Consider the following 27,742-nt stretch of genomic DNA (forward strand, 5'->3'; position numbering starts at 1 on the left):
GGTCACAGACGTGGTGGTCAAGGATCAGATGCTTCTGCCAATATCGGGGTTTGGTGTGGAATGACCCTGCTCTGTTGACGTGGGGTGGTTGTCAGATGGCTCCCTTTTTTGACGAGGTTTGGACATTGGAGTTGGATGAGTTGGTTGTGAAGGATGCTAATCGACGAATAGAGCTAGACTCGTTCATGACCAGAGAGAATCGACACGATATCAAAGCCGGCCTTGAATCAAGGGTTTCTTTGTCCTCCGAGGTACAGACGAATACTCGCACCGCGATACCCATCCCACTTCCACTGCACCCTCGGCTCCGAGTCCTCCACTCGCCAAGCAGGCTACAGCAGATTACATCTCTTCCAACAAGAGCCATCTCCCCCGACCGTGAATGCAAAAGAGGGAATGCTGCGCTGGCCGTTGTTGCATGGGATATTGTGGGGAACAGGGCGCCGTCCTCAGCCCTATGGTGGCGACGGGACATGGGCTCTGACGGATGCAAATGCAATGCCAATCCATTGCCCGACAGAGAAGGTGCCTGTGCAACGGTAGACGGACATGCCGAACGGTGCGGTGGTACAATGGGAGCTCTTTTGATGGGGGATATTCAGGGTTAGGCCAATTGAATCTCATACGGTCATGATATGGTGTCGTAATCTTGCTCTATAGCTATGTGATGATGCAAATGACCAATTTGAGCCATGTCTCAGGCCAAGCTTTGTAATTCGTAGATATCATCTGTATCCAACTCTTGATAATCTGTATATCAGTTGTGACTCGAAATCACAACATCTGGGGTATAAGTAAATCCATCTCAGGAACTCATCCGTCCTGTTGGAAGCTGTATCCAGTTTCTCCATAACAGGAGATATCAACCTTTAAGGTAAAGCAGCCGACGAGGAGCTCATGTGATCCAACATGATGTCCTACTCAGGGCTACACAGCACCCTCGCCTTGACAATGATATTCCGGAACTGCAAATGTCCGCCATTCTCGTCGCCATGTTTGATCACGCCGGGGAATGCGACGCAGCAAATCTCTCTCTCTGTCAATGCCTCCTCATCCTCGCCGCCTAGGTCCTCCATCGTCTCGGGCTCAAACATGACCCGTTGGTGAGGCAACACTGCTGGCATATGCACTCGAAGTACTGCCTTTTGGACCACGAGTAGGCGTGCCAGCTCAATAGAGTTGTTTACAAGGACGCGCAGTCCACTGTCACGCGCCTCAGATGGTGATGTGCCACACAGGGCATCTAGAAGGCGTGTGATTCGAGCGAGTACAGCTTCAGTAAGTGATGAAATCGACTCGTCAAGAGCTGTCGAGTCTCGACGAAGCAAGGCGAGGGTTGATGAGCGCCATTGGTTAATAGCTTCATCAGAAGATGCTACATAGATAAGTAAGTATTGAGCTCCGAGATCTACGGGGGGACGAACCGTATGAGTATAACATCTTTTCCATCTGTCGAAACTGTTGAGTCTGTTCACTCGAGAGACCAACAAAGTATGCGTCAAACACCATCTCGACCAAGATCCTCGACACAATGGACTGCAGGAGGTGCACCTTGGCTGTTGATGCCAGGTCTTCGTACATGGGCACGAGGTCATTTATCTCGGCCAGTGTCGCCTCGTCCAGCTCATCCAGCTCTGCCAGGAATTAGCAAACTACCCATATCAGCAACAGTCAACGTCACTCACTTATCTTGGCCTTGCGAAAGTTGACAATGACCCAATTCTGCAGGCCATTGCCCAACCTTGCCATCCCATCCCCAAAAACCTCATCGCACGTTTGTCCATCTGTCCTTGTGCTATTGCTCACCCACTCCTTCAACCCTCTCACCTGTCCCCTCAGCCCCCGAATCTCATTATCCCGCTCCTTGAGCTCCCGGCGCAGAACCTCCCACCCCTCACGGAGCTCTTCCCGCTCGCCCTCCCTCACCTCGACCTCGGCGCGCAGCAGCCGCAGCTCCGTGTCGGTCCGCAGGAACTGTTGGTTGAGCGCACTGTGCTTGGCCTGCCAGAAGGTGGCCGTCTCGCTCTCGTTCTGGCTGAGCTTATCCAGCTCGCGGTGGAACTCGCGCTCCATTATGCCCATTTCCTTTTCCAAGTATGCAATCTTTTCGTCCTTTTCCTTGAGGGCGGTCTCGAGCTCGCGCTCTCTTTCTTTCTTCTCCCGTTTCTCCCTTCGCTCCTTGCGCTCTTTCTCGCGGTCTTTGTCCTTGATACTACCGCTCCTTGTGGCAGTAGCATCCTTCTCTTTGCGTTCCGTCAGCGGCGCACCGCCCTCGATGGTCTCTTCGGGGCTCGAGACGGTGTTTGCTGCCATGGCGGCTCGTGGGGGCAGGGCGGGCATGCTGTTTCGGTTGGGATTCGATACGCCGGTGCGCAGGGTGTGGGCGGAAGAGTTGCCGGGCCCAGGACGGCGTTTCTCAGAGGTGTTCATGGTCGTGAGGAGGCGGAGCTGCGGAGGGGATGACTAGGCTTATGACGGGCGGCTGGAGGATCGTCAAGTCGTTCTGGTGGCTGAGTCGGAGGCCAGGCGAAGCTGGTTCCGCATGGTTGCAGTTGTCAAGTACACGTAGTGGAAACGATTGTATGAAGGATAAAACAATCCAGGGGTTCTGAGACGTTGACGGGGATGCGCCGTTGATGACGTCCGCTGTTGAGTCGGTGCCTGGAGGAGCTGGAGCGTAGTCAAATCATCACGTAACCTCCGTCTGACGACAAGCTCAAGGCCGCTGCCCACTGAAGGCCCCCGGAAGCCCGGGGATTTTAGCGGCCGTGGCGGGGCATGTAAGCGTTCCCGCCGGCCTATCTCCCGCTATCATGGACGAATTTGTGATCCATTGCAACGTTGAAAAGAATTATGCGCATTATTCAAGTCGAGAGGCTATTGTTTCCAAAGGATTAGCATTTAATTGAGCTCACTTTCGATCAAAATATCGACCAATCGATATCAGATCAATTTCTTGCTGCCTTGCTGCGGCCAATCTTACGCGCAACCACAACTAGGCTCCCGTGATATGAGAATAGTAAGGAGATGAAAAATCAGAAGGCTCATGTGTCTTCAACACCACCGTGGCTAGATGCTGATAAATCCAATCTCGGATGTGCCTCTAAAGCCGCCAGGCTACAGCTTAAAACTCGACCTCGGCCTCAACCTCGTACGCCTCGTCATCCGTCCCCTCAATCTTCTTTGCGCCCATCCGACACAGCGTCACCTTCTCGAGAGGCATATTCTCCATCCAGACGTAGTCGTCGTACCGGCTGACCATGTCCTGCGCGTCAATCGTCAACTTCTCCCGTCGCCGTCCCCGCCCATTCTTGACGTAGATGGTGTTGATGACAGTTGCGTGGAGTAGTAGCGGACGGTTCTCCTCAGCCATGAGTCCGGCCTCCTGAAACGTGTTCTTTATCTGCTCACAGAACCTGTAGAGTATTCCGTCCGTGTCGACCGGCGGTGCGTATAGGACTGATGTCTTGGCCGGTGTTTGCATGGCGTGTAAGCCCTGCAGTGTTATAGAAAGCGGTCCCTCTCCAGCAGTAGAGCTGTTCTCTGCAGAAGCAAGACCCATCTGGACAGCTTTACTTTGAAGAAAGGCGTTCCTGACATTGGAAAGAATTTCTCGTAGTCGCAGGTTTTTCAAGACCTCTGTAGCTTGTTCGATGCTTTCATCCTTCAAGCTCATGACACCCAAGGTCAAATGCATCGTGCCTAGAGGGCGGACTGCATCCGGCGGCACCCCGAAACTCATGGGGCTGGTGACATCTGCTTTGAAAGCAGCCAAGCTCCTGGACAGCTGCGGACTTGCCAGTGGTATACACACAAAGTGTGTTGGGGCTGCCCTGACTGGCTTAGGCGGCATTGCTAAACGGCTCGATCAAGAGAGTGGTGTTTTGTTCCTTCAGCGAAAGGCTTTTTGAGGGCTCAGGGAACGGACTTGTTGGCATTGAGCCAAGTTTGTATACCCGGCACTCTGGATGAAAGTGAGGGTAAGATGAAAGGGACAGATCGAGCCTCTAGTTGTGAGAGTCTAGTCCAGGTTTGTCTGCCTACATATGTTAGCCTCAAATATCCAAGGCTTCTGTTTAGCTTAGAACTACGTTAAGCAAACAAGAAAGAATAGAAAAAACCCGCATCCAACGATAGAAAACTGAAAGTATCTACCCCCTCGATAGTAGATCTAGAGTATCGTTTGATGTAACCGACATGTGATCCCACAAGCCAAAACCTTTCACGGGGCAATCGTCATAGGAGACACTAGAAATAGATATTGACGTACCTTTCACGTATTTGATGCTGTAAAACGGAGCTCAATAGTTGCACACGCCGTACCCGGTGTCGGTTATTGTCACGCTGACCGTTGGGATGATGTCAGGTCTTGGTGCTGTGAAAGGCTGACCCAATTTGTCCACCGTTGGTAAGCTGTCAGGGAGCCTTACCCCACAATTGCTTGAGCTTGGGCGGGCTTTGACGCCGTTCAGCAACAGGGTCCCTATCCAGAGACTTCTGGATTCATGGGCTGCCATCTTGATGTCTGTTCCTAACTGTGAACAGTCGATATCATAATCCTGAGCCCAACTCATACAAGACTGCCAGCCACGTTCTTATGACCCCGAGCAGGAACACTGGAAAAATGCCACCCTCGTGATACTACCAAGTAGTTATCCAACATCAATCATGTCATGACGGCCGGGGCTGGTTGAATACTCTGCTACGTACAAGACCATTGCCATCTGTCACAGGTATATCTTCTGAAATAGTTGTTCAATTCATCGCGGGGCACCCTGACCCTTTTCTGCGCCGTCTGTGCAATGCCTCTCCTTATCCTTCCTTGACTTGGTCTGCCACGCCGAGTCTCCAGCCTTTTCAATGGCAGGGGTATCTGCCTCAAATCACCCTCAACCTTTTCTTCCCCTTGCTCTTCAACACAACGAGCCGTTTGTCGAATCGAAATCGTCCGCTCCAAAGACATGGGCAGAGGTTCTTGGGTGGAACGTTGCGTCCTGAACCAGTTACTGCCCCGATACTAATCTCGCGAATGCCACTCGTCTCTTTCCAGCATCTCCATGTGAAAATGTTGCTGCTTTAGTCATTCTTCTCGAGCCCCTCGTAATATTTTCTTAAAGCTTTCTCGACCTCGGCGTAATCCTTCTTGACTGCATCGAAGGCCGCCTGGATGCCCGCGAGGCAAATCTGTTCGTCGGGTTCGGGGGTTCCGTCAACATTCTCATGCTTTCCGTATCGTTGAATCTTTTCACAGCCGTCTCTAACCTTGACGAGCCCTAGCGTCGCCGATGAGCCCTTCAGGAAGTGACCCAGGGAAGACAGGTTGTCAAGGTCTCTCTTCTCCCTGTTGGCAACACCGGAAGACAAGTGGTTAGCCATGACCCCGCGCGTACAAGCATGTATGTCAACCATGTGCAAGCCAAAAGCCTAGCAAATGGTGATTTGAAACTCACAAAGCTTCGTCGATCTGAGTGAACGTCTCTTCGGCCTGCTCAAAGAAGCCGAAGACAATAGATGAACTGAAATCATGGTCATCGGGATCGTCCATCTCAAGAATCTGGCTAAAGGTAACCATGTCAACACCATCGCCGAGGTCAGAGCCCTCGTTGAGCTGTATCGGCTTGTCAGGGACTACGCTGGGACTCAATCTTGGAACAGAGTCCACATACCTTATTATCCTCAGCTGGTGACATTTTGTTGGCGGGTATCTCTATGTTTTCCTATGACGGAGGGGTATATTGACGGGGATGGAGAGGAACCGTGCTAGAAGCTCCGGAACAACAGCGTGGGGCCGGCGGAGGATAACGATCCACGGGTGGAGAGGGAGAGACCTGGGATGAAGGTCAGAGGAGCCGACGACAAGAACAAAAGAGTGGTGCAAATGAGACAGCCGGGGTCCGGGTTGGAGCCAGTTGAAAGGAAGAAGATGGTGAGAGTCGACGGCGCTCAAGACCGAGTTGGGACGGCTTGGCTGCGCTGAACAACATTTGAGTGGCTGGCGGGGGGGTTTCAAATGGCGCGGAAGTGACGCTTGCTGTCAGGGCGGCAGCAAGCCATCACGGACGAGTCGTTTAAGACTATTCAGAGAGTTGTGTGTACCTGGTGCAGATCGTGGACCTTGAGCTCGGGTGGAAGAGCTGCGTGATGAGCAAGGTGTATGGAGTCTGCGGAGAGAAGTGATGACAGCCCTCGGTTCGGGTAACGGTTGAGTGAGTACGACAAGCTGAACCCTTGGCCCAGGGAGGCTGAGATATGGCTTGAGGGTGTTTCTGACCGTGTAGTTCGGTGGTAGTGGTGAAGGCGGCGGTTGAGATGTGTGTGATATTGTGATGTCGGCTGCTGGTATGTGGGCAGTCAACTCATGGATGAGGGGCTAGCCATGGGGGGTCCATCCGAATCCATCCAAGAGCCCTCAAGGCTCGGAGCAGGCCAGCGAGCCATGTCGAGTGGGGTTGAAGTGCCTTAGCTGACGCAGGGCGACGGTGCTTGTTGACTGGCGGCAACGGCAGCAGCAGCGGCGGCGGCAGGATCCAATGTCGGTTGGGGACCACGCGAGGGGGATGCCATGGGTGGATGGTGTTTTAGTGTTGGCGGGATCCATGGAAGTGTGAAAATTCAAGTCAAGCAGTTGCCGTGCCGGAACAAAACAGAGACGAGCAATGACAAGCAGAATGGCATAAAGGACGGGAATATCTGCCCTGAATGCGGAGGAGAGACATGTTCCTTACCTCGAGTGGGTTTATGGATGGACCTGGGGTGGTAGGATTGGATTCCCAACGAACGTTGAGCGCGGGTGAGAGGTGCAGTGAGTGCAGCAACTGAGTGGGAAGGCTGGAGATGCCTTTTCTCGCCCGTCCCTTGACTCAGTCCGTGCCCCTTTGCCTTTGTGTGCTCTGCGACTGCGAGCCCTTGGTTGCGTGTGTAGCGCAGTGCAGCTATCGACCGAGCGCGTGGTCACTGAAAAGTTGTGTCGTCTTGAGTTCAGGTTGTGTGCTCTGCGGGAGATCCCGAAGCGGGCTGTTCTGGTACGACTGACGACAGTGGCTGAATATAGCGCCGGAGGTACAGGGACACCAGGAATGCGGTGCGCGACAAAACGTCCAGTACAGCGGTGGAAGGAGAAGAGGCCGTAGGGGATGCTCAGGATGGGTGTGAGGCTACGGAGAAGAGAGGGAGGGAGAGGAAGGGGAGGCAGACAGTGGAAGTAGGTAGATCACTGGAATCAAGCTCGCTCGCACTCGGTGAACGGGGGCTATTGCCGACAACGACGTGGACCTATTCTGGCGAGAAGTACCTACCTCTACCTGCCTCCTGTACGTGAGCCCCAGGCAGGTCCCCAGTCGTGGAGGGGGCCCTGCCGATTACGTCGTTGTTTTGTGGGAGAACCCACATTGACAAAAGAAGAGAAGAAGAGAGAAAAAAATGGGGAGGGGCAGCGGTTGCATCATTGGATCCGACAGACAGCACGCACAGGACAGGACAGGACGCGCCTAGATTCCACGGCTTCGAACGGGGGACGCCATTCCCAAACAGAAAAGGATCTTCGGTTATGCAACTGGGGCTTCTTTGAGCTATCATCGGGAGGGAGAGACAACGAGAGCATAGATTGTGATTTGCCGTTCTACAATCTTTGCCGGATGACGCTGCCAGCCCAGTCCAGTCCAGCCCAGGCTGAGGTTGAGGCCATCCTCGTCGGCCGTTGTCCTCCATCCCCATCCCCATCCCCATCTCCATATACAGAGCGTGACGCGTTCCAGGGTGTCCCCTGCTTCAAGCCTCGCGCCAGTCTTCTATCCCGTCAGTGCCATGCCTGTGCCACGCGACAGCTTAGCCTTGGTCGACCACGAGAGTCTGTCCCGTGGGAGCAGACAAGCAATCCAGCATTCCTCCCCTGAGCTCTTCCCGCAAGGCTCATATCCAAAATGTCACCGCTTAATTATCCCAACAGCACTACCCTGACCACGGGCCCCTTGAACGAACGACTTTTTGTTCTGGTTCTCCGGGGCTCAATACCGCGTCCGCCTAGCGCAGAAGCATTCTCCCACTAGTCTCGAACTATGTACACCAGCAAGACACGGTCACTGACCACTGCGCGAAAACAATGCTAGGTACAGTACTGCCAGAAGCAAGAGTCAGGCAACTTTATGACTTGTCCCTCGGTTTGCCTCCGATTTGATGTTGGGTATCTCCTGTTTGGACGGCTGAGAGAGAGCCAAGAGACCTGACTATTGTCAAGCGAGACTCCATGATTGACCCTCTCGGCTCGTCTCCATACCTAGAACGACCTTGAAAACGGAGCGAGCTATCGGAAGTTAGCATCTTGCCTTACCTCCACTACTATCTCGTTTTTCGAGGCGGTCTATTCCCGGGATTTGGGCTGATCCCCAAACTCCATTGCACGACAGCCCAATCTCCTCCAAGGTACCTCCCAATAACGTGGAAGGAGTTAACCGGCTTGTACTTTCCACATACACCTTCAACCTCTAGCTTTGCTTTCTATCACGTGCAGCTCAAACTCCAAAGACATCCCCTATCCCCAGCCTCACAACTCCAACGTCGTTCCGGGTCATCCACATAATCATCCGTCGCCCGAGAGCCGGCAATATCTCGCCGTGCCCACATGTCGTCTCTATTCGAGGTTCCACTCAGCCCTGCTTCCTCATTTCTTTTACGACCCTGCAACTTCGATAGTGCTCCCACCACTGGTCAAGACATGATGCTCGGTGGTTATTCGAGCACAGCGAGCAGGCCCTTGCCGAATGCTGAAGGCCCAACATGTCATCATTCCCACCATGTTCTTCCCTCCGCCGAATCCCAATCCATGACAGAGCTCACCGAGTCACCGGTCCACATGCTGGAGTGTTGGCATGGCCTAGCCTGGATATGATCGACGGTCTCGGCCGCAAGATTTCGAGATTGTTTCGACCGCGAGACTCCAGAGCCTTCCCCTGGTCTCTGTTATAGCTCCGGCTGTCCGTGCCAACGGAGCGGAAGGTTCTATCTGCCTGCAGGCCTTGGACTTCGCGGTCAAGTCCCAGGACACCACAGCTCAACGCCGCGTCTCGTTCCCGTTGGTCCACAACCCACCGCCCGGTTGAATTCGAGAAAAGTAAACCCGAAGACGCCACCAGAGCACCCCACACAACATCTCCCACTTGACCAGACCCCTCGAGCTCCAAGCTGTCGCATCCTTTTTGGCACCTGTCGAAGCCAAGCACCACCTCTGCACCAACCATCACGAGGCTTGCCAAAACTGACGGGACGGGCAAGCATTGTGCGGCATTTTCTCCATCACACTCTACTTGTTGTTGGCGCTGGCTTCCGTTAAGTCCTGGCCGTTTCCCTTCCCATGTCCTGATGCAGGGTCCGTTGATCAAATCTCACAGCTTGACGGGCCCCGTTCCGCACCCCTCACTCACCCCTCGTGCACGGCCTGATGGCGGGGTCCCTAACTTCCTCGACGGCTTGTTGGCAGGGGCTACACCCAGGCGCTTGAGGAACCTTTGGGATGCTAGAATACTACCTACCATTTCCTCGGCACCATGACTGCTTCATCAGATTGTCTCTGGGTGATCTGGCTCGAAATACAGAGTACCAACTTGGTAATCTCCTTGGCCGGGTGACAGCTGAAGCGGCACGTGCTGTACCGACACAATAGTGTGGAGGGGCGACGCTCTTGGCATCATCCCGCTCGGTAAGCTTGGAGACAGAATCGAGGTTTGAACTCGCACACAGCCACTTCACGTTTGCCGTACCGGTGCCGGGATAGTTGTGGTCTCACATTGACTGGTGCTCCCAGGCCCAGATATTGGGTCCGTCTGAGTTTACATATCACCCTTGAAGTCGGGTCTCTGTTTTATGAGATGTCCCAACAACGTGGGATCTGCAAAGGGTTTTATTCTTGAGCGTCGCCTGCACACATGCTGTTGCAAACAGCACTTTTGATATTGACCGTCAGTTAGGCATTGTCCTAACAATGCAAGCCGCACGTCGACTCCACTCGCAGTTTGTCTAGTCCTCACCGCAAACTTGTGCAGCCTATGACGCACAAGTTTCGCAGCCGCAGACTCGAGCAGACATGCGTCGATGTAAGATGACTGCTGTGTCACATCACAGGGCATCAGCGACAAAACGGCAATGTTCGGCTGTATCTTGATAAAGTAGGGTCGAACAGGAGGACAGGGTCGTCAGCATCACCAGCATCGACATCACTGTCGAACCACCAATGACCCATTTCCCGGGAAGCATGTAGCACGGGCATGCAATGCAAGACTTGCCTTGCACGGGTTAAGCGCCCTCGCCTCGGGTAATGGATCACAAAGAGATCAAAGAGAAGCGGAGAAATGCAAAGGAACCACGGACCACATCTAATACCAGGTAGGATCCAGTATCCCGCGAGTATGTACGGACGGATACTGCGTCTACAACGTAGCATCCCGTGCAATTTGTCACCCTGATGCCCTGGATTTCGAAAAGTTGGGATGGGATGGGATGGGATGGGAGATTTCTCGGCGACCGGGACGCTTTATCCATCCGATAGATGCGGAAAGGAAGAGGTTGCAAAGGAGAGAAGGGCCCTGTTCGAGGCCCGCAATGATCCTTCTGCGAGGTGACAGCCCAGCCCGACAAACCGGTTTTTGCTCACTCCATGCTCAGCCCGCCACAGCATGGTCGCGAGGCCCCTGTTCCCATCACCACCGCGTTGCGCCAGGTCGTTCCGGTGGATTTTGTCTACTTCCGACTAGCAGCTGTTCGAGAGTGCGCTAGACGGCGCTACATTTCTAGTCCAGTTGAGAGAGGAGAAAACAAAGCTTACGTGGCGGCCAGTCGCATTCAAGACGGTCCTGAGCCGTACCCCCGTCCTTCCCGGCGGGCCGGGGGTTGACAAGGAATGCCCCCGGCCGCGGAGCGGGTGTGGGGGCCCGGAGCTCACCAGGGTCTGCCCGGCCGGTGATCATGCGCCGACCTCGAGCTCTATTCAACGGCGACGGGAGCTATTACGATGCAGCTAGGGGACCGTTGCTGCGGAATAGACCCTGGATAGAACAGGTCCAGAAGCGGATGCCTGTGCCCAAGCTTTGGATATCCACAACCACCCAGACAACACGGCCGGATGGCCTGGCGGTCGGCCGAGGATGAGGCTTGGCTTGGGTAGGGGAACAACGGAATGATCCCGTTGGTCCCGGTGAGGCACAGATTTTGCAAGACGCGGATATCCCAAGTACGAGTAGGTCAAGCACGCCGAAAGTCCATTTTACCCCGAGTCCATCCTACCTATCCATATTGCACCATGACAAGATATGATTACCCAATAACGCTCCGTGTTGGAGCATATCCTGTACTTCACCCTTGAATCCCATTTGTCCCCCTCCGGCCTGTATGTTCTTATGATATTACGCCGGGTCCCAATTGCAGAAAACATGATCTAAAACATCACCTTGGACGCCACGCTTAGCAGCCACGCCGCATCCCGCCAGCCACCGTCATTATCCCCAGGAGGGGGGATACGTTCTTCCGGGACTGTCGAAATGCCCGCCAGATACCGCGATGACGAGCTTCGAGAGCGGTTCAGCTGAGAATTTCCATCTATAGGGGAATCCTCGCTATCGTCTTCCGAATCTTCCTCGTCCTCCTCCACGGAGAAGAGTGACCAGACACTACCAAACCAAGTTGCTGTACCAGCCTGGCCGCGCCGGACCAAACGCCGGACAGTAGCTTCATCGTCCTGCTCTGTATCACGCTCAAGCTCCTCAAGCCGCTCGTCAAGGTTGATAAAGTCAGGACCGGGCAGCTCGTTCTGATCGTCCTGGTTGGGGAAGTAGGATTCGTCACCGGTGCCAGGGCGATCGAGCGGGGATAACTGGCTTCGGGGACGTGCCAAACTGTGTGAGCGACTATGGTTACGGCTGGAGAAGCGGCTGGCGTAAGGAGACGCGTCTTCGTCAAGGTGAGCGGTGCTGCCACGGCGACTGGCGCGGCGGCTCGCAGCAGCAGATATGTCACGCTCGCGAGCTAGCTCAAACTCGAAGGCTTCCTCGTCAGGATCCATTCCCGCAAGGCTGGTGGAGCTCTGACGCGAAATGAGCCATGCCTGGCCCTTGGACTCGCGAGCCTCGGAGCTCATGAGCGCACCTGTTCTGAGCAGCCAGTCACTATCATTGCGATGTCGCATGCCAAAGCCTAGAATCGTCGGGTCATCTCTGTTACGCCTACTAGGGGTTACGCGTCCAGAGAGACTTTCGAGCCGCAGGGGCAGCGAGATGTGTAGTCGATTTGCTCTTGGCAAGGGGTGCCGAGGGTGTTCGGTTATGGGATCGCGAGCGTGAGGTGGTGGGCGAGCGGGCGAGGAGACGCGGGGTCGTAGGCGCGGACTTGCCCTGGATATACGAAGGAATTGGATGGACAGGCGATTGGGGATGGGACGCGATGGCGTCGGCGATGAGCTCGTCGTCGTTGAGTGGGAGCTTTGCCGTCAACGGGGCGAGGGAAAGATGGTTGAGGCTGGACGAGGAGCGGTTCTTGCGGCGAGCGCGGTCGGCGTGTTGGTTATAGGCGACATCCATGACGATGGAGAAGACGTTTCTTTATAGCGTGAATAATGATGATTGATATATAACGATGCAAGTCTAGAGGAGGGCGTTGAGAGCAAAGGCAGAGAGTCAATGGGTTCAATTGCACCGATAGCGGCAAGGACGACTAATGAATGCAGAGCATGTGATGCGATGGATGTGAACAGGGGAATGGAGCAGGGAAAGCAACCTAATCTCACGGACGAGGGAGGAGTCGAGTCGCTTATGAAGGGCAGAATGTGGCTGAGAGAGAGCAAGAGGATGAAGTGATGAACCGAGGGACGAGGTTGGTTTTTCAATTTCTAGTTTAGTGAGTGTCAAAGAGTACATACAGTAGAGTGCCACTGCTTGTGAAAAGAGCCGATCCCATACGAAGAAAAAACGGCACAGTTCAGAATCGAGACTGGTGCAGGCGCCGGTTTCCAAGCAAAATGCTGCTATTACTCACAAAATGGCCAGGCCGTTGATCAGATCTTTTACCAAGAACGGTACTTGTGTTTTCAGCCACAAGAGGTACTTCGGCTGATCCCGCTTGCACCCTTGCTGTGCAAGTACCCCGCTAGATACCTCCCCCACCAGCCTCGCCAGGTACCCCCCGGACCAGGCGTCGGCGAAAATCTCAAATCCGGGCATCGACTCGCCCGCCAGGTGCCGATCCGATACACACCCTCACCCGACCCAGAGCGAAAAACTGCTACCCAAGAAAAGTCCCCGGGCGGCGGCGTCACCGAGAATCAGGAAGGAAAACAAAGTCGAACGACGCATGCGTCCAGCGTCTCGCCATTTTGTCCGCTAGCGTTGTGAGGCATCACAAAAGGGAACAGAGACACAGAAAATACTCTATCGGGCCAGTTGTGCCCAAGATGCGCAACCTTCGCAACATTCGATTTGGACGATGCGATCGCCAACATGTCACAGCTGCCTGCTGGGATCCTGAGAGCGACGAGGTGCTCTGCACCGCGGGGCCTACCGAGGAGAGCAGCAGTATCGAGTTGCTGAGGATCAAGGGTGATCAGGACATGTAAGTTAAAGTCAGGCAAGGGCTTCTATCACGTGTTGACCCTTGATGTGCTTTGAGTCTTAATGGTTACTGATGCTCATACAGTTCTGTCGAGGTGGTGGCGAGTTGGGATGCGCCCAGCCCGACCCCGGACTTGCTTGTCGACAAGGTCGTGAGCTTGCAGTATCTGAGTGGTTCAGCAACCACATGTATCGTCCTTGAAGGCGGCGACATCTACACCGTTCAAGAGGACAAGTTCTCTGGTGGGGATCCTCACATAGAGATTGTCGGCTCCATCGATGCCGGCATTTCTGCTGCGCGATGGTCCCCGGACGAGGAGTTGCTTGTCGTTGTTACCAAGGCAAACACGGTCATCTTGATGGGCGCAACCTTTGACCCCGTGGCTGAGGTTACCATGACGGCCGAGGACCTTAAAGCGTCAAAGCATGTCTCTGTGGGATGGGGAAGAAGGAGACGCAGTTCCAGGGCCGTGGTGCCAAGGCTATGCGTGATCCCACCATCCCTGAGAAGGTTGACCAGGGCCTGCCGAGTGCCCATGAGGATGGCTCGACTACTATCAGCTGGAGAGGAGACGGCGCATATGTGGCCATCAACTCTGTCCAGGAGGGTGAGCGTCGTGTTATCCGGGTGTACTCTCGAGAGGGCGAGCTTGACAGCGCAAGTGAGCCTGTTGATGGCCTTGAGGGTAGTCTAAGCTGGAGGCCCTCTGGCAACCTCATGGCTGGCATTCAGCGATTGCCAGACCGGATTGATGTTGCCTTCTTTGAGAGGAACGGCTTGCGGCATGGACAGTTTACTCTTCGCTCACCTTCAGGACCAGTGACGGCTCACGAAAGGATACGTCTGGAATGGAACTCAGACTCGACTGTCCTGGCGGTTATCTACAAGGACCTGATCCAGCTGTGGACCATGGGAAACTATCACTGGTATCTCAAGCAAGAGATCCCTATCCAGCCAGACTCTACATGCTTGGCCTGGCACCCTGAAAAGGCCCTTCGTTTCGCCGCTGCGTCGACGACCAACGTGCTAGTTGGCGAGTACATATTTTACACAGCGAGGGGATCTTGTCAACCACCAAACGACAACGGTGCCGTGGCTGTCATTGACGGCGAGACAGTCAAGTTGACTCCCTTTCGAGCAGCCAACATCCCTCCGCCCATGTCCATGTTTGAGATTTCAGTTGCCTCGGCGGCTGTTGATGTCGCATTTGGACCTAACAACACCACATTTGCGGTCCTGCACCACAAGGGTATCGATTTTTACGAGTGGCCCATGAAGAATGGGAGGTCTATCAAGCCGCAGCTTCAGCACAAGCATGCTTTTCCCGAACTCGAGGCACCAACGTATGGTGTGCCTCTGCGCATCACTGCTGTCGGCGACGAGTTTCACATCTTTGCCCAGGAAGAGATGGGCTTCGTCCACATTGCCAGACGGGCCGGAGATGATAGCCCTCCCCACCTGCAGGAACCGGAGGACGTTGTGCTAGCTACGACCACTTACCAAGATGGCTCTTCCCTCGAAGCCTATGGGCAGAACAGCTCAGGAGAGCTGCTCCAGATCACTACCGACGGTGGTCTTCAGCCTCTTCCGATACGATTCCATACGCAGATGCCCTGGTTCGATATTAGCAAGGTTGACGGTGAGATTGTTGCATTTGGTCTTTCAAGGAACGGGCACATCTATGCCAACTCACGGCTCCTTGCCAAGAACTGTACCTCTTTCGTCCTCACGCCTAGCCATCTCATATTTACTACCAACAATCACTTTGTCAAGTTTGTGCATCTATCTGCCAATGTCGAGGGTAAGTAAGCCGTCATGGTTTAGGAGCAACTGCTAACACTGTCAAGAGCTCGAAGTCCCTGCAGACGACCCTGAAAAAGATGAGCGATGCCGAAGCGTGGAACGTGGATCTCGTCTTGTCACTGCCATTCCTGCCAACATGAGCATCATCCTCCAGATGCCCCGAGGAAACCTCGAGACCGTCTTCCCCAGAGCCATGGTTGTGGCAGGTATCCGCAGCCTCATCGATGAGAAGAACTATGCGCGGGCCTTTTCGTACTGCCGGACGCAACGAGTTGATATGAACATTCTCTATGATCATCAGCCGGAGCAGTTCTTGGCCAATGTCGGGCTGTTCCTTGATCAGATCCCGGATGTTACTTTCATTGATTTGTTCCTCTCTTCTCTCCGGTAAGTCGCCTTGCTTCCAAACTCCCGAAAAGGGGCTAATCAAAGCAGGGCCGAGGATGTCACCCAGACCATGTACCAGGACACAAAGCGACCCAAGGCTCTCGACGTAGATGCCCTCCCCACATCTGATTCTTCTCCTGCGCCTAGAGGTTCCCCGGAAAAGGTCAACACTGTGTGTGATGCACTTATCAAGGCCCTTCAAAGCCGCAAGGACACCAACCTCCAAAATATCATCACCGCACACGTGTGCAAGTCGCCACCAGCTCTTGACGATGGCCTTCTCCTTGTTTCGGAGCTGATGAAGGAGGATGAAAAGGTGGCTGAAAAGGCTGTTGAGCACATCTGCTTCTTGGTCGATGTCAACCGCCTATACGAAAACGCCCTTGGTCTGTACAACCTGGAACTCGCCCTCTTGGTCGCTCAGCAGTCTCAGCGCGATCCTCGTGAATACCTCCCCTTTGTTCAGCACCTTCACGCTCAACCCGAGCTACGCCGCAAGTTCGAGATCGACGATCACCTTGAACGTCGTATCAAAGCTCTCAACCACCTCCAGGCCCTGGATGTCTTTGACGAGCTCCTGGCCTACACGACCAAGCATGCTCTCTATCATGACGCCCTCCGCCTCTACCGCTACGACCCCCCTCGACTACGTGCCCTTACAGACGCCTACGCCGCGTACCTCGAGTCTACCTCGAAATACCGCGAAGCTGGTCTCGCCTATGAGTCTCTCGAGAACTACGCAAAGGCCACCAGCTGCTACCGAACTGCCGGTGCTACATGCTGGCAGGAATGTCTCTACACCGCAGCACAGCAACAACCTCCCATGTCAGCTGATGCAATGGCTGAGCTCGCCAACGCCCTCGCCGATGCGCTCTGGGAGGCCAAGGACTATGCGGCCGCTGCCACTATCCACCTCGAATCCCTAGGAGCTATCGACATGGCTGTCCGCTGTCTCTGCAAAGGGTACCACTTTGCGGACGCGATCCGTATCGTCATTCAACGCAACCGTCCCGATCTTCTCACTACGGCCGTTGACACTGGCCTTGCTGATGCTCTGGGCACAACTACCGAGTTCCTAGCTGACTGCAAGGCCCAGCTTAAAGCCCAGGTACCCCGTGTCGCTGAACTCCGCCGTAAGGCCGCTGAGGACCCCCTGGCCTTCTACGAGGGTGAGCGTGCTGGTGGAGGCGACATCCCCGATGACATCTCCATCGCCGCCTCGTCTCGCGTCAGCACCAGCGCCTCCCTCTTCACGCGGTACACGGGCAAGGCCGGCAGTGTGGGCACCGCCGGTACTGGTGTGAGTCGTGCAACGAGCAAGAACCGTCGGCGCGAGGAGAAGAAGCGTGCCAGAGGCCGCAAGGGTACCGTCTACGAGGAGGAGTACCTCGTCAACAGTATCCGTCGCCTTATCGAGCGTGTAAGCGCTACAGCCCCTGATGTCGAGCGCCTTGTGTTTGCGCTTGTACGCAGAAACATGCCTGAGCGTGCCCGTGCCGCCGAGGCTCTCATGGCTGAGGTCTCGGAGGCTTGCACTGCCGCCGTTGCAGAGGTGTTTAACCCACCTGAGGGCGAGGACAAGAAGCCGGAGCAAGAGGAACCTGCATGGCAAGCTACAGGAGGTGAAGCAGTACTACAGGATTTCGTGCTAGGACGGGGTAAGAAGCTGGAGCCGCCTGTAGTAACGGGCTTGAACAAGCTTACACTGCTGGGATCGTAAGAGTTGTTATGAAAGGTTCAATGACTGATGATGATAGATGGGTTGGTTGGTAGGGAAGGTATCTAAGGAACGGAAAAGCTCTTTGCCGTGACACTGAATGAAATGTCACTCTACATCTGCATTAGCAGTAGGATTCTCTCTGCATGAACCATACAAGTGACGCATAAGATGCTAGGACGAGGCGTTCATGCACAAGTCAACGTATCACATTCAATGCTTACAGTTCATGAAACTTCACTCAAAGAGTCCATACAGCTTTCGAGCCTGAGTGCAACGCGGAGTCATCAACCAAGATCAGAAGAGGTCCAACTCCCAGTTCAGTCTAGTCAGTGTAAGTGAGGCTATTCACACGCAAAAAAAAGACCGACGAAAAAACACATTTCCCATTCGCCTCCGCTATGAAGCAAGTAAAAAAGAACCCAACTAAAAACTACCAAGTAAAAAAAAGCTATGGAAAAAAAAAGGAGTGAAAAGAAAAAGAAGAGGCCAAATTTGCCGGCCAAGGCCGCTTATATCCCATCCCATCCATCCCCTTTCCCATGTCCCACAGCCGTGAAACACATCCATAGTTTGTTTGCCATGATCCATATCAAACAATTTTCGCGTAAAAACAAAGAGGACGTCTTCTCATCCTTTTCCCAGGCATTATCTCCATGAAACAAAGTGATTGATTCCCGAATCAACAAGGAAAAAGTCTTCATGTATAAAAATGGAAGTTGACTAGGCGCCGTTGGGCAGGTCCGCATTGCCATCCTCCTCTTGATCTGCTGAAGCTGGTGGAGGACTTCCTGGCACTTCATCCGGTTCGAATTGGACATCTTCCTCTTCGCCGATAGGATTCTCGGGAATGATTCCGTTTTGTCGCTCCCATACTTCTCTCCGGATGCGGTCGTCCTTTGCCTTGCGTGCTCGTTCCACCTCCTCGAAGCCACCAGACTTCTTGAGTTTACCATCTGCCACAAAGTTGACCATCTCACGGTGCAGAGGGTTGACGCGGCGATTCTCGAGTTCCTTCTGGCGAAGCTTCTCGGCTCGCTCGATGGCTTCAAGACGATCTTCGTGGTTGGGCTGGAGAGCCCTGACCTCGCCTAGGACGCCCTCCTTTGCTGCACTCGGATCGAGACTGTTGCCAAGGCTGTTGAGGCCCCTGGAGAACTGACGCGCGGATCCTGCGCTTGCGCCAGTGCCATTGTCCTTCATTTGCTCCTTGGTCGCCTGCTCCACAAGCGTAAAAGTCTCAGAGGCCTTCTCCAGGTCGTCCCGCAGATCCACCAACAGGTCCTCCATAAGGCGAAGCTCGTCACGACCCTGGCACACGTCTTCGAGCTCCTTCTCCCAGATCTTGGTCCAGATGGGCTTCTCCTGATCCATGTAATCTTCCATCCTCTTGAGCTCCTTGGTCAAGAGAGCAATATCCTTGCCCACAGAATCCAGCTGGCGTGGTAGAGGTCGGACGCCTCGGTGCACCACATCCTTGCGCAGGTCCTCAATAAGGTCCTGGAGGTCGTCCACCTTTCCAACCAGCCGATCAGAGTCATTATTGAGCTGCTTCCGTCCGTTGGTGACGTATGAGTAGCCAGCATCGCCCTCAACGTCAGGAATCGAGGCTTTAGCCGCAGCAACCTTGACGTTGGCAGCCTTGCTGCGAATAGTCGACATCGAATCTTGAATTTCGGCCTGGAACTTGGAGTAAGTTTGACGCATAACGGCCAAATCGCGACGGAGATTCTGCAACTCCGTGAGATGGCCACTATCCAGCTTCCTTCCAGGGGCAACTGAATGCTTGGCCCCATCAGGCACGGGAGCAGCTGGCGGTGGTGCCAGCGCCATTCGAGCCATTTCATTTGCCGCCTCCTGCTGTCGATCCGAGACTCGCTGGATAGCTGCCCCTTGATCCGTGACTGTCTGCTTAACATCACGCACGATGGCAGTCAAAGAGGCAATGCCATCATCGATATGCTTCTTGACCTCATCCAGAGCCTCCACGTTCAAGACCAGAACGGTCCGGTCCTTCACATCAGCCAGGTCCTCCAATTCATGTCGCACACCAGATATGGGATCTTGAATGTAAATCTCTGGGAGATCCGCGCCATTCTGTTGTGTGTTCCACGAAAACTTCTCGATAAATGCGAGTTGAAGCCGTCCAATTGTGAGCTCAGCCCGACCCTCTGGCAGAACAAACTTCTTCACCTTGGACTTGTACTGGAGGAACAAAGTGAGATCCTTCGTAGGTGTCGGAGGAGGAGACTCCTGGAAGTAAGATGGCTCGGCTGCCGGCTTCGGAGGCGGCGTAGGCGGACGTTCCGGTTCAACCTTGGGCTCAGTCTTGGGGGTTTCTTCACTAGTCTCATCCTCCTGATAGAACATAGGGTCAACGGGCGGCCCGCTAAGCGTTGCGCTGGCCCTGAACTTGTCCTCTGGGCTCTGAGGAGCAGGGCTCTCTGTCTTTGCAGGGGGCTGTACTGCTGAGGGCTCCTCAGAGACGCTGCTCGGTATCCTGACAGGGGATGCTTCAACGGCAGCGCTGCGCAGCGACTGGCTCGAGGTATTGCGGTTATGGCGTATAGACTGGCGACCCTGCACTGCGCGCAACGATTCCCTTACTTCTTTCCTACCACGGTTCGGTACTGGCGTGTTCTGTGGAGGGAGGATCGGAACTCCATTGGCGCCTCCGAGATGTTTGGATATTTGATACTGCGAGTATCTTCGAGAGGCTCGTCGCTCGAGATCTCCACCCTTCTGCAAAGCGGCGAGAGCGCTAGAAGTGTTGTCGGGAGGAGGCGGCGGTGGTGGAGGGAACGAATCAATATTCAGCTCTCCATTCGTCGAGGGCCCTGGCCCTGTTGGGATCGTATTGTCGGCCTCTGGGTAGGGTGGTACAACAGGCATGTTCTGCATCGTGTTGCTCGACAGAGATGACTGTTCTGAGGCAACGGATCCGCGAGACTGCTCCCGCTGAGCGCCAAACCGGCGCGGAGACGAACCGGCGGGAGGCAAGGACTCGGTCCGCTGAGGTTCGGCTTGAAATCCATTCTCCAACCCCTCCTCCAACATGTTTGTAAGCCCGCTGTGGCCGCTGCCGACAGTGCTGACGCTGGTTGTCCTATCGGGAGGTGCATGTCCTTCGCGCTCCCGGGCCTGTTTCTGACGGAGTTTCTGTTGTTTTCGCTTAAGGCCATGGAGCAGGTTGATGATGATATCACGGATCCTGGGTAGGTATTTCTCTAGACTCTCAGAGCTAGCCTCCTGGCTGAGCGTAGCCTCGAGTATGTGTCTGAGTAAGTCGGGGACATTTCCTAGATCGGATGTATCAACGTTGATGGCCGTGAATGCGCGGCAGGCCATATTGAACTCGTAGCCCAGGCGCACATAGACGTCCGACACCTGGCTGTCGGTAGCCTGGCCGCGCGACCATTGCGTCAGAGTCTCGAGGAGCTGCTTGGTGGCGACGAGGAGATGGGTGACGCTCTTTTCGATTTGCGACAGAGGCATATTGGCGCCGCTGCCGGAACCCTGGAGAGAGCAGAGCGCGGTTAGCATGCTGCCATTGGGCGTGGACGTGGGGCAGGGCTCGGCAGGGGCACAGGCAAGCTCTTGGTGACGCTCACTGCGCCGACTGCGAGGGCTCTGGCTCTGGGTGAGACGAGACGAGGCGACTACTCACTTCACGATTCATCCTTCGCGAGCTGGTGGACTGAGCAGATCTGGTGGAGGCGGTCGAGGTTCGAGCTTGAAGGGCTGGGGAGATGGAGCGGACTGGGACATTTGGTGGCGGCCCTGGCTCGGCGCCGGGCGAGCGACGGTGGGCAAAGGCTCGCTGGGAGCCGGACGACGGGGCCTGCATGGCGGGTTATATCGGGCTTGGGCGGTCCTGCTGGGCGTTGAAGATGTTTGCGACGGCGATAGATGCGATGGCCAAATAGCAGGCTCTATTCTGTTCCCAGAGGGTGGACGTGGACGGAGCTCGGTCGGAGGATTACGCTTAACGATGGGATTTTGAGTGCGACTGTCGAGGGGCAAGTAGCATCATCAGAACGAGCGACAAAAAGAGGCCGAGATGGTGCGCAAGGTTGGCGTCGGAGGCGGAGCGATACGGCGGGCGCAAGAGACTGTGGGAGCAGCTGGAGGCAGCGAGAGGCCGGGCGAGGCTGACGGTGAAGGAGGGAGGATGATGGTGGGAGGATGTTGATATGATGGATGGTGATGGGATGCCGTCGGGTGTGCTGTGCTGTGCTGTAGACCTGAGTGGCAGCCAGCGAGTGGGCAGCAGCGGCAGCGGCAGCGGCAGAGGCCCGCTAGAGCTGAGAATAGAGGGCCTGTTACCTGTAGTGGACGGGCACCCGCCAGCCCGTGAACCCCTGCATCAGCACGTGCCACCATGGCGTGTATCTTGGCATCTTGGGTCTGTGAATGCGAGTTTCTGGGGGCAAAGAGTCTTTTTTGACGACATGATCATGATTATTGGACTTTTGTATGCATTATCTCGGTGCTAGATGACCGTTGAACGCTGGGTATCCTCTGGAATGAGCCTGCGCCGTAGCCAAACTCAGTCGCTCTCATCCAGCCTGCTCAAACTGATGGCCTTAGATCCCGCCTCCAAGTCAACATACATGGATATCGCTGCATACCCTGTCGGCGAGGAAACGGCTTGAAGAGACTAGAAGCTGGCATGACAACCGCAGCCAGGGCTTGTCGCAGAAAGAAAACCCATCGCTCTTATACCCCATATTGTTTAGAAACCGGCAGATGGGATGTAAATAATGCATCTCGAAACACGCGCATAATCATTCTCTCTCCCAGCCTTCCTGGCGATGCATGGAACCTGACCACAGGGATGAATGGTTACGCCGCCCTCCGCTTCCTATGTCCGCGAATGGTAATTAATTCGAGCTGAATGGTCCAGCAGACGCCCTCATGCATAGCCTCACGCGCCCGTCATCGTGTGCCATCCAGAGATGAAGCCGTGGCGCTGAGCATCTCCAGCAGGCGTCGTTTAAGCTCGTTGAGCCGAGTCTAGTCGTCAGCACTGGGTGGGTGATGCAACGGCGCCTTGAAACGTGCCATTGGCATTCCTCGACTAGACGAGGCATTCGCAAAGAGAACTCGTCCCATTCACTGGATGCTTTGTCGTCAGCAAGAGGCGCTCTGGCTGAACCAAGGTGCCGGCATACCCGACTGGACTTGTCTCGACTCTAGAGTTTGGTTGTCAGCTAATCGTGGGTGTTGCAACAACGTAAGCTTCAACTCCGAGGAGGCTGTTCTGGTGGAAATGTCAAAACTACTTAAAGACAAAGGCGTCCCCTGTCGTAGCATTCAGTCATAATTCATCAACCTGCATCTTAAGCTTGAATACACTTTGAGTCAATTTCGCTGCTGTCTCAACTTCCCCTCAACCCTCCATATCCCCTCAGCAGCAGGTAGTGATGGGTAACCGCAAGGTTGCTATTATCGGTGCTGGCCCAGCTGGTAAGTTGCCCTAATTCAACATTAAGTCAGTTTCTAACATCAGTAGGCTGCATGCTGGCAAGGCTTCTTCATCTCGGCGGCATAGATGTCACCGTCTTTGAGGGAGAAGAGCACCCGAATTTCCGATCTCAAGGTGGTACCCTAGACCTCCACACGGCAACAGGTCTCGCAGCCCTCAAAGAAGCAAACCTCTTTGACGAGTTTCTCAAGCATGCTCGATACGATGGACAATACCTTGCCATTGTTGACAAGAACCTTGAGTATCTCCTGGTGAAAAATGCCGATGGACCATACAACAAGATCCAGGAGCGGCCTGAGATTGATCGCAGCAAACTCCGCGAGCTTTTATCACAGTCGCTTCCGGATGGTGTCATCAAATGGGGCCATCGCTTGAAAAAGATTGAAGGACGAACACTTGTCTTTGAGCACACTACAATCGACGGCTTCGATATAATTGTTGGAGCAGATGGAGCTTGGAGCAAGGTCCGAAAAGAGATCGACCCCAACCTAGTGCCCGAGTATTCAGGCATAGGCTTGCAGGAGCTGGAAGTCACCGACGTTGAGAACAGAGCCCCCGACCTTTACAAGCTCGTCAACCGTGGGAGCGTCTTTGCTGGCTGGGAGGGCAAGCGCATGTCCATCCAGCAGATGGGTGACGGGAGTCTCAGTATCTATTGCTCCCACGTCATCAAAGAAGCCGACTGGATGAAGCCTGAGAAATGCGAATATGATGCCGGCAACATCAAAGAAGCCGCTCCAGCCCTGCTTAACGGCCTCTATAAAGACTGGGATCCTCGTCTTAAGCGAGCGATAGAGATGGCAGATGGAAGATGCACACCACGATCACTGTTCATGCTCCCCGTCGGCAAGAAATGGACACACAAGCCTGGTCTCACACTCATTGGCGATGCTGCGCATCTCATGACACCCTATGCTGGCGAGGGCGTGAACCAGGCCCTCGACGATGCATCACTACTTGCAAAGGCAATCATCGGAGCAGCCGATAAAGACGACGAGGCGCTCGACAAGGCAATCCAGGAGTTTGAAGAGACAATGTTTGCTCGGGTTGGCCCCGTCCAAAAGCTGACGGCCGAGTTGATGCAAGACTGGATGATGACGCCTGGCGCGCCGCAAAGTGTCATGGCCGTGTCGATGAGTCGCCATGTCAGACATCAACTACCGTGGGTGCTTCAGCCGCTGGGTGTTGCAGCTGTGCACAGCTATTACTTTTTGAAGAATAGGGGATGGGTGAGATAGGGGCTTGAAGCGAAGCATCACGGATAGATGCCCGACTTTCTGAGACAATTCAAGGGATTGTTGAGAAGAGGGCAATGGATAAGCAAGGGAGAGGAGTTCATGGAATAAAGAGAACTGGGTTATACATGTCTAATGAACAATAAAGGCGTTGTTTTTCAAGCATAGAAAGCTATAAATGCCTTATCCACAACCCCGTATTGCTTGGCGTCGCGGGCCTAACCCGAACTGAATGATGGATTGGGATGGTTGATGTTGCACATCATGGAATGCTGGGGTTGACGATAGCGCGATACATGTCTTTTCGCGGCAGGCTGACTCAGTTCCACGTTTCTCGCTATCAAAATGACTAGTCGGGGACAACACCGAGACATCCCCAGCCCCATGTGACCAGGGGTGCTGATCTCCATCCATCATAAGGACCTCAAATCCACGACACCCAGATTCCTCTCCATGATCCCGCAGCGCAGCTTCATGGGCTCGCTCTGAGGAAGTTGAATCGGCTTGCGCGGAATCTCTAGACAGCGACAGAATGGACAGCTCTCAGGCGCCGCTTATTGCGGGCAACCGCGACGATGAGGAGCTTGAGTATGATGTCGCCGAGGGGACTCCCGCCGAGCCCGGCAAGTCGGGGAGCGAGAGGCCTACGGTGTTTGTGTTGGCTTTGACTTTTGCTGCTTGTATTAGCGGTTTGTTGTTTGGATGTAGGCTTCTGATGTTCCTTTTCTGCGCCGTGGAAGGTTTCGCTGACAGACAATTCCAGATGATACCGGTGTCGTGTCGGCTACCCTCGTTTCCATCGGAACCTCCCTCTCGAACCGCGAACTGACCTCGATGGACAAGTCCATTATTACATCTTCGACATCCCTCTTTGCCCTCATTATCTCGCCCTTTTCCTCCGTTCTCGCAGATCGTTTCGGCCGAAAACGCGTCATCCTTTACGCCGATGTTCTGTTTGTTGTGGGAGCCATCCTCCAAGCATGGTGCTCTACGGTCTTTACCATGGTTATTGGGCGATGTATCATCGGTGCAGCAGTTGGAGCTGCGAGCTTTGTCGTACCGCTGTACATTGCTGAGGTGGCACCCGCAGCACATCGCGGACGGCTGATTACAACCAACATCATATTTGTCACGGGCGGCCAGGTGATAGCATACATTATTGGATGGCTGTTCTCAACCTACGGCTCTGAAGCGACAGGATGGCGGTGGATGGTTGGTCTGGGTGCTCTGCCGGCTTTAGTCCAGGGCGGCATGATTGCCTTTATGCCCGAGACGCCACGCTGGCTTGTCAAGGTCGGCAGATCCGTGGAGGCCAAGAACGTGATCCAGCGGGTGAACGGCGGGGCGTCGCAGCATGACGCTGATGTGGTGGTCAGGGAGATTGAGCTGGAGGCGCGGGAAGAGTACGAGGCGCAACGGCTACGGGATCACCAAACGTCTGGCCGATGGAAGCGGTTGGGTGCGTGGGAAGCTCTGTTCAGCGAGGGGAGGAACCGGCGAGCGCTGGCTATCGCTTGTCTCCTCCAGGGCTTCCAGCAGCTCTGTGGTTTTGTGAGTGAGCCCCGGTTAAACTACGAGTTATGCTACGAATGGTTGCTAACGTGAATGTGATAGAACTCACTGATGTACTTTTCTGCAACCATCTTTACGGCTGTTGGTTTTGAGAGCCCAACTCTCACCTCATTGGTGGTAGCAGTCACCAACTTCCTTGGCACTGTCGCTGCCCTGGGACTCGTTGATCGCATTGGACGCCGAAGGGTGCTCCTCTATTCGATCCCCTTCATGATCATCGGTCTGTTGCTGTCGGCACATGGCTTCTCATTCATGACACTTGCCCAGCCATCAGAGGCCAAGAAGGATCCTCCTGCTACCGCTGGACACGAGGCTGCGGCCATCACGATTCTCGTGGCCATCATGGTCTATGTCGGAGCGTACGCGCTGGGCATGGGCAACGTGCCGTGGATGCAGAGTGAGCTGTTCCCCCTGGCTGTTCGATCATTGGGAAGTGGAATAGCGACGGCCACATGTTGGGGAGCCAACTTTATAGTCGGCCTGACATTTCTGCCGCTAATGGACCTGATGAGTCCGTCGTGGACGTTCGTCCTGTACGCAGTAGTATGCTGCATCGGTTACTTTATGGTTTGGAGGATCTATCCTGAGACGGCAGGGTTGACTCTAGAAGAAGCGACGGCGTTATTGGATGATGGGTGGGGAGTGCGATGATACCTGTCTAGGGTCTAGATATTACTCGTGTTGCAATTAGACTTGAGGAATGACACATCAATAAATTTCTTCAACTGTGGGAACTGATGGCATGACGAGGTTGCTTCTTTTTCTCGTCTAGAAGCGTCTCGACGTCTCGATGATCAAGACAAGATAAGAAATTCATCAAGTGTTGCGGCTTAGAAGCGGCAATCCCCGGCGTTTCAAGAAAGAAGGGAGAGGGAGCTCCCGTGGCTCTAAGAACGAAAACGGGACAGTCCCACGATAGCCAAGACGTCGGATGGCGGATGCAGTTAGCGGATCACGGCTCAAGAAATTACATCACCGTGCATCGCCGTCGTGCGAGAGCGCGCGAGGGCCGAGCAAAAAGAATCTGCAAGGTGAGACACCTACAAGAGTGGGGACTTTTGTTCGGCACCGCGCTCGGCGGCTTCCGTTAAAGCCATTCGATCTTTGCGTGACGGCTTCGTGGTATGTTTAAAGGGAGAACCAACATCGGGTTTAAGCCATGCTTGCTCAACGAAAAGCCGGGCAGGCATGAATGAAGGTTTGGATCTAGGCAGTTGAACGGCAAGGATACTTCCCGTCAGGGGGTCATGAAGCTCGGGGGAACTGACTGGATTTGATGATAAAGCTGTGGCCCCTGCTTGTTGTCGAGGAATTCATTCCTTACACTTTCTTTAAGATATTCCCAGGGGAACGGTGGGGCTCGAAATCAGGCGGCCCTTTGACTCCCTTGGAGCCCAATAATGGGGACCGGCTTATCAAGATTTCTCGAGTTGTTGGGTCAGAGAGTGAGTCTATCACGGATCTCGGCTCCGTGGTGAGCGCCGCGGCCGAGAGCGAGAGAGCGAGGTGCATTTGTTGCTGAGCGAGCAACTCATCCATGGAGAGGCTGAGTAATTGACAAATTGTTCTCCCTGCGAAGCGTCGTCATGGGATCATCTAAGCGGATATACCAGTCTCTGCTCTGGATATCGAGTGCTTGGCCCTGCGTGTCCTGCATCTGCTGGGTCACTTACGGAGTCCCCCTGGTAAAAACACGAGGGAGACGGTGCCGGTGCCGAGAGCGGCTGCCGAGAAAAAAGTGGAGTCCCTTGCTCCGGTGTGGACCATCCATGCATCTCTTTTCTGATGCTTGCTTGCTTGCAAAAGGGCCGCCACAACAGAGATTTCTTGCCAATTGACTGACAGGGTTTCGTACTCTTGTCAGTCATGGGTTTAGTAATTGTTCTTTAGCTTCGGGTCCTCGCGCTTTGGATGGGAAAAAACGAGATTGCCTCTGACACGTGGGGAGGGAGC

The 27,742-nt window shown here is 54.5% G+C and overlaps 8 protein-coding genes across 8 annotated transcripts; 3 read left to right on the forward strand and 5 right to left on the reverse strand.

The window, feature by feature from the left end:
- Positions 1–917: 917 nt before the first annotated feature.
- On the reverse strand, positions 918–2,430 carry MRS44_010498 (uncharacterized protein; the record flags this gene model as incomplete). The annotated part of the gene is made up of 3 exons (XM_046272976.2): positions 918–1,375; positions 1,425–1,634; positions 1,686–2,430. The coding sequence occupies 3 exons, from the start codon at positions 2,428–2,430 to the stop codon at positions 918–920; spliced, it is 1,413 nt and encodes a 470-aa protein (XP_046128469.2).
- A 694-nt stretch (positions 2,431–3,124) lies between these two features.
- MRS44_010499 (uncharacterized protein) lies at positions 3,125–3,853 on the reverse strand (the record flags this gene model as incomplete). Its single annotated transcript, XM_046284577.2, has 1 exon — positions 3,125–3,853. One exon carries the CDS (start codon positions 3,851–3,853, stop codon positions 3,125–3,127), a length of 729 nt encoding a protein of 242 aa, XP_046128468.2.
- Positions 3,854–5,076: 1,223 nt separating this feature from the next.
- Positions 5,077–5,690, reverse strand: MRS44_010500 (uncharacterized protein; the record flags this gene model as incomplete). Its single annotated transcript, XM_046274123.1, has 3 exons — positions 5,077–5,341; positions 5,451–5,608; positions 5,667–5,690. The coding sequence occupies 3 exons, from the start codon at positions 5,688–5,690 to the stop codon at positions 5,077–5,079; spliced, it is 447 nt and encodes a 148-aa protein (XP_046128467.1).
- Positions 5,691–11,422: 5,732 nt separating this feature from the next.
- MRS44_010501 (uncharacterized protein) lies at positions 11,423–12,560 on the reverse strand (the record flags this gene model as incomplete). The annotated part of the gene is made up of 2 exons (XM_065620138.1): positions 11,423–12,177; positions 12,221–12,560. 2 exons carry the CDS (start codon positions 12,558–12,560, stop codon positions 11,423–11,425), a joined length of 1,095 nt encoding a protein of 364 aa, XP_065476327.1.
- An 869-nt stretch (positions 12,561–13,429) lies between these two features.
- Positions 13,430–17,497, forward strand: MRS44_010502 (uncharacterized protein; the record flags this gene model as incomplete). The annotated part of the gene is made up of 5 exons (XM_065620139.1): positions 13,430–13,587; positions 13,672–14,014; positions 14,053–15,388; positions 15,435–15,777; positions 15,826–17,497. 5 exons carry the CDS (start codon positions 13,430–13,432, stop codon positions 17,495–17,497), a joined length of 3,852 nt encoding a protein of 1,283 aa, XP_065476328.1.
- Positions 17,498–18,217: 720 nt separating this feature from the next.
- Positions 18,218–21,341, reverse strand: MRS44_010503 (uncharacterized protein; the record flags this gene model as incomplete). Its single annotated transcript, XM_046284576.2, has 2 exons — positions 18,218–21,010; positions 21,162–21,341. 2 exons carry the CDS (start codon positions 21,339–21,341, stop codon positions 18,218–18,220), a joined length of 2,973 nt encoding a protein of 990 aa, XP_046128464.2.
- A 1,579-nt stretch (positions 21,342–22,920) lies between these two features.
- Positions 22,921–24,220, forward strand: MRS44_010504 (uncharacterized protein; the record flags this gene model as incomplete). Its single annotated transcript, XM_046284574.2, has 2 exons — positions 22,921–22,963; positions 23,010–24,220. 2 exons carry the CDS (start codon positions 22,921–22,923, stop codon positions 24,218–24,220), a joined length of 1,254 nt encoding a protein of 417 aa, XP_046128463.2.
- A 529-nt stretch (positions 24,221–24,749) lies between these two features.
- Positions 24,750–26,440, forward strand: MRS44_010505 (uncharacterized protein; the record flags this gene model as incomplete). The annotated part of the gene is made up of 3 exons (XM_065620140.1): positions 24,750–24,921; positions 24,981–25,768; positions 25,832–26,440. 3 exons carry the CDS (start codon positions 24,750–24,752, stop codon positions 26,438–26,440), a joined length of 1,569 nt encoding a protein of 522 aa, XP_065476329.1.
- Positions 26,441–27,742: the final 1,302 nt, after the last annotated feature.

Source organism: Fusarium solani, assembly GCF_023522795.1.
Source record: "Fusarium solani strain SB1 chromosome Unknown bctg00000006, whole genome shotgun sequence".
In the NCBI taxonomy this organism is placed as follows: domain Eukaryota; kingdom Fungi; phylum Ascomycota; class Sordariomycetes; order Hypocreales; family Nectriaceae; genus Fusarium; species Fusarium solani.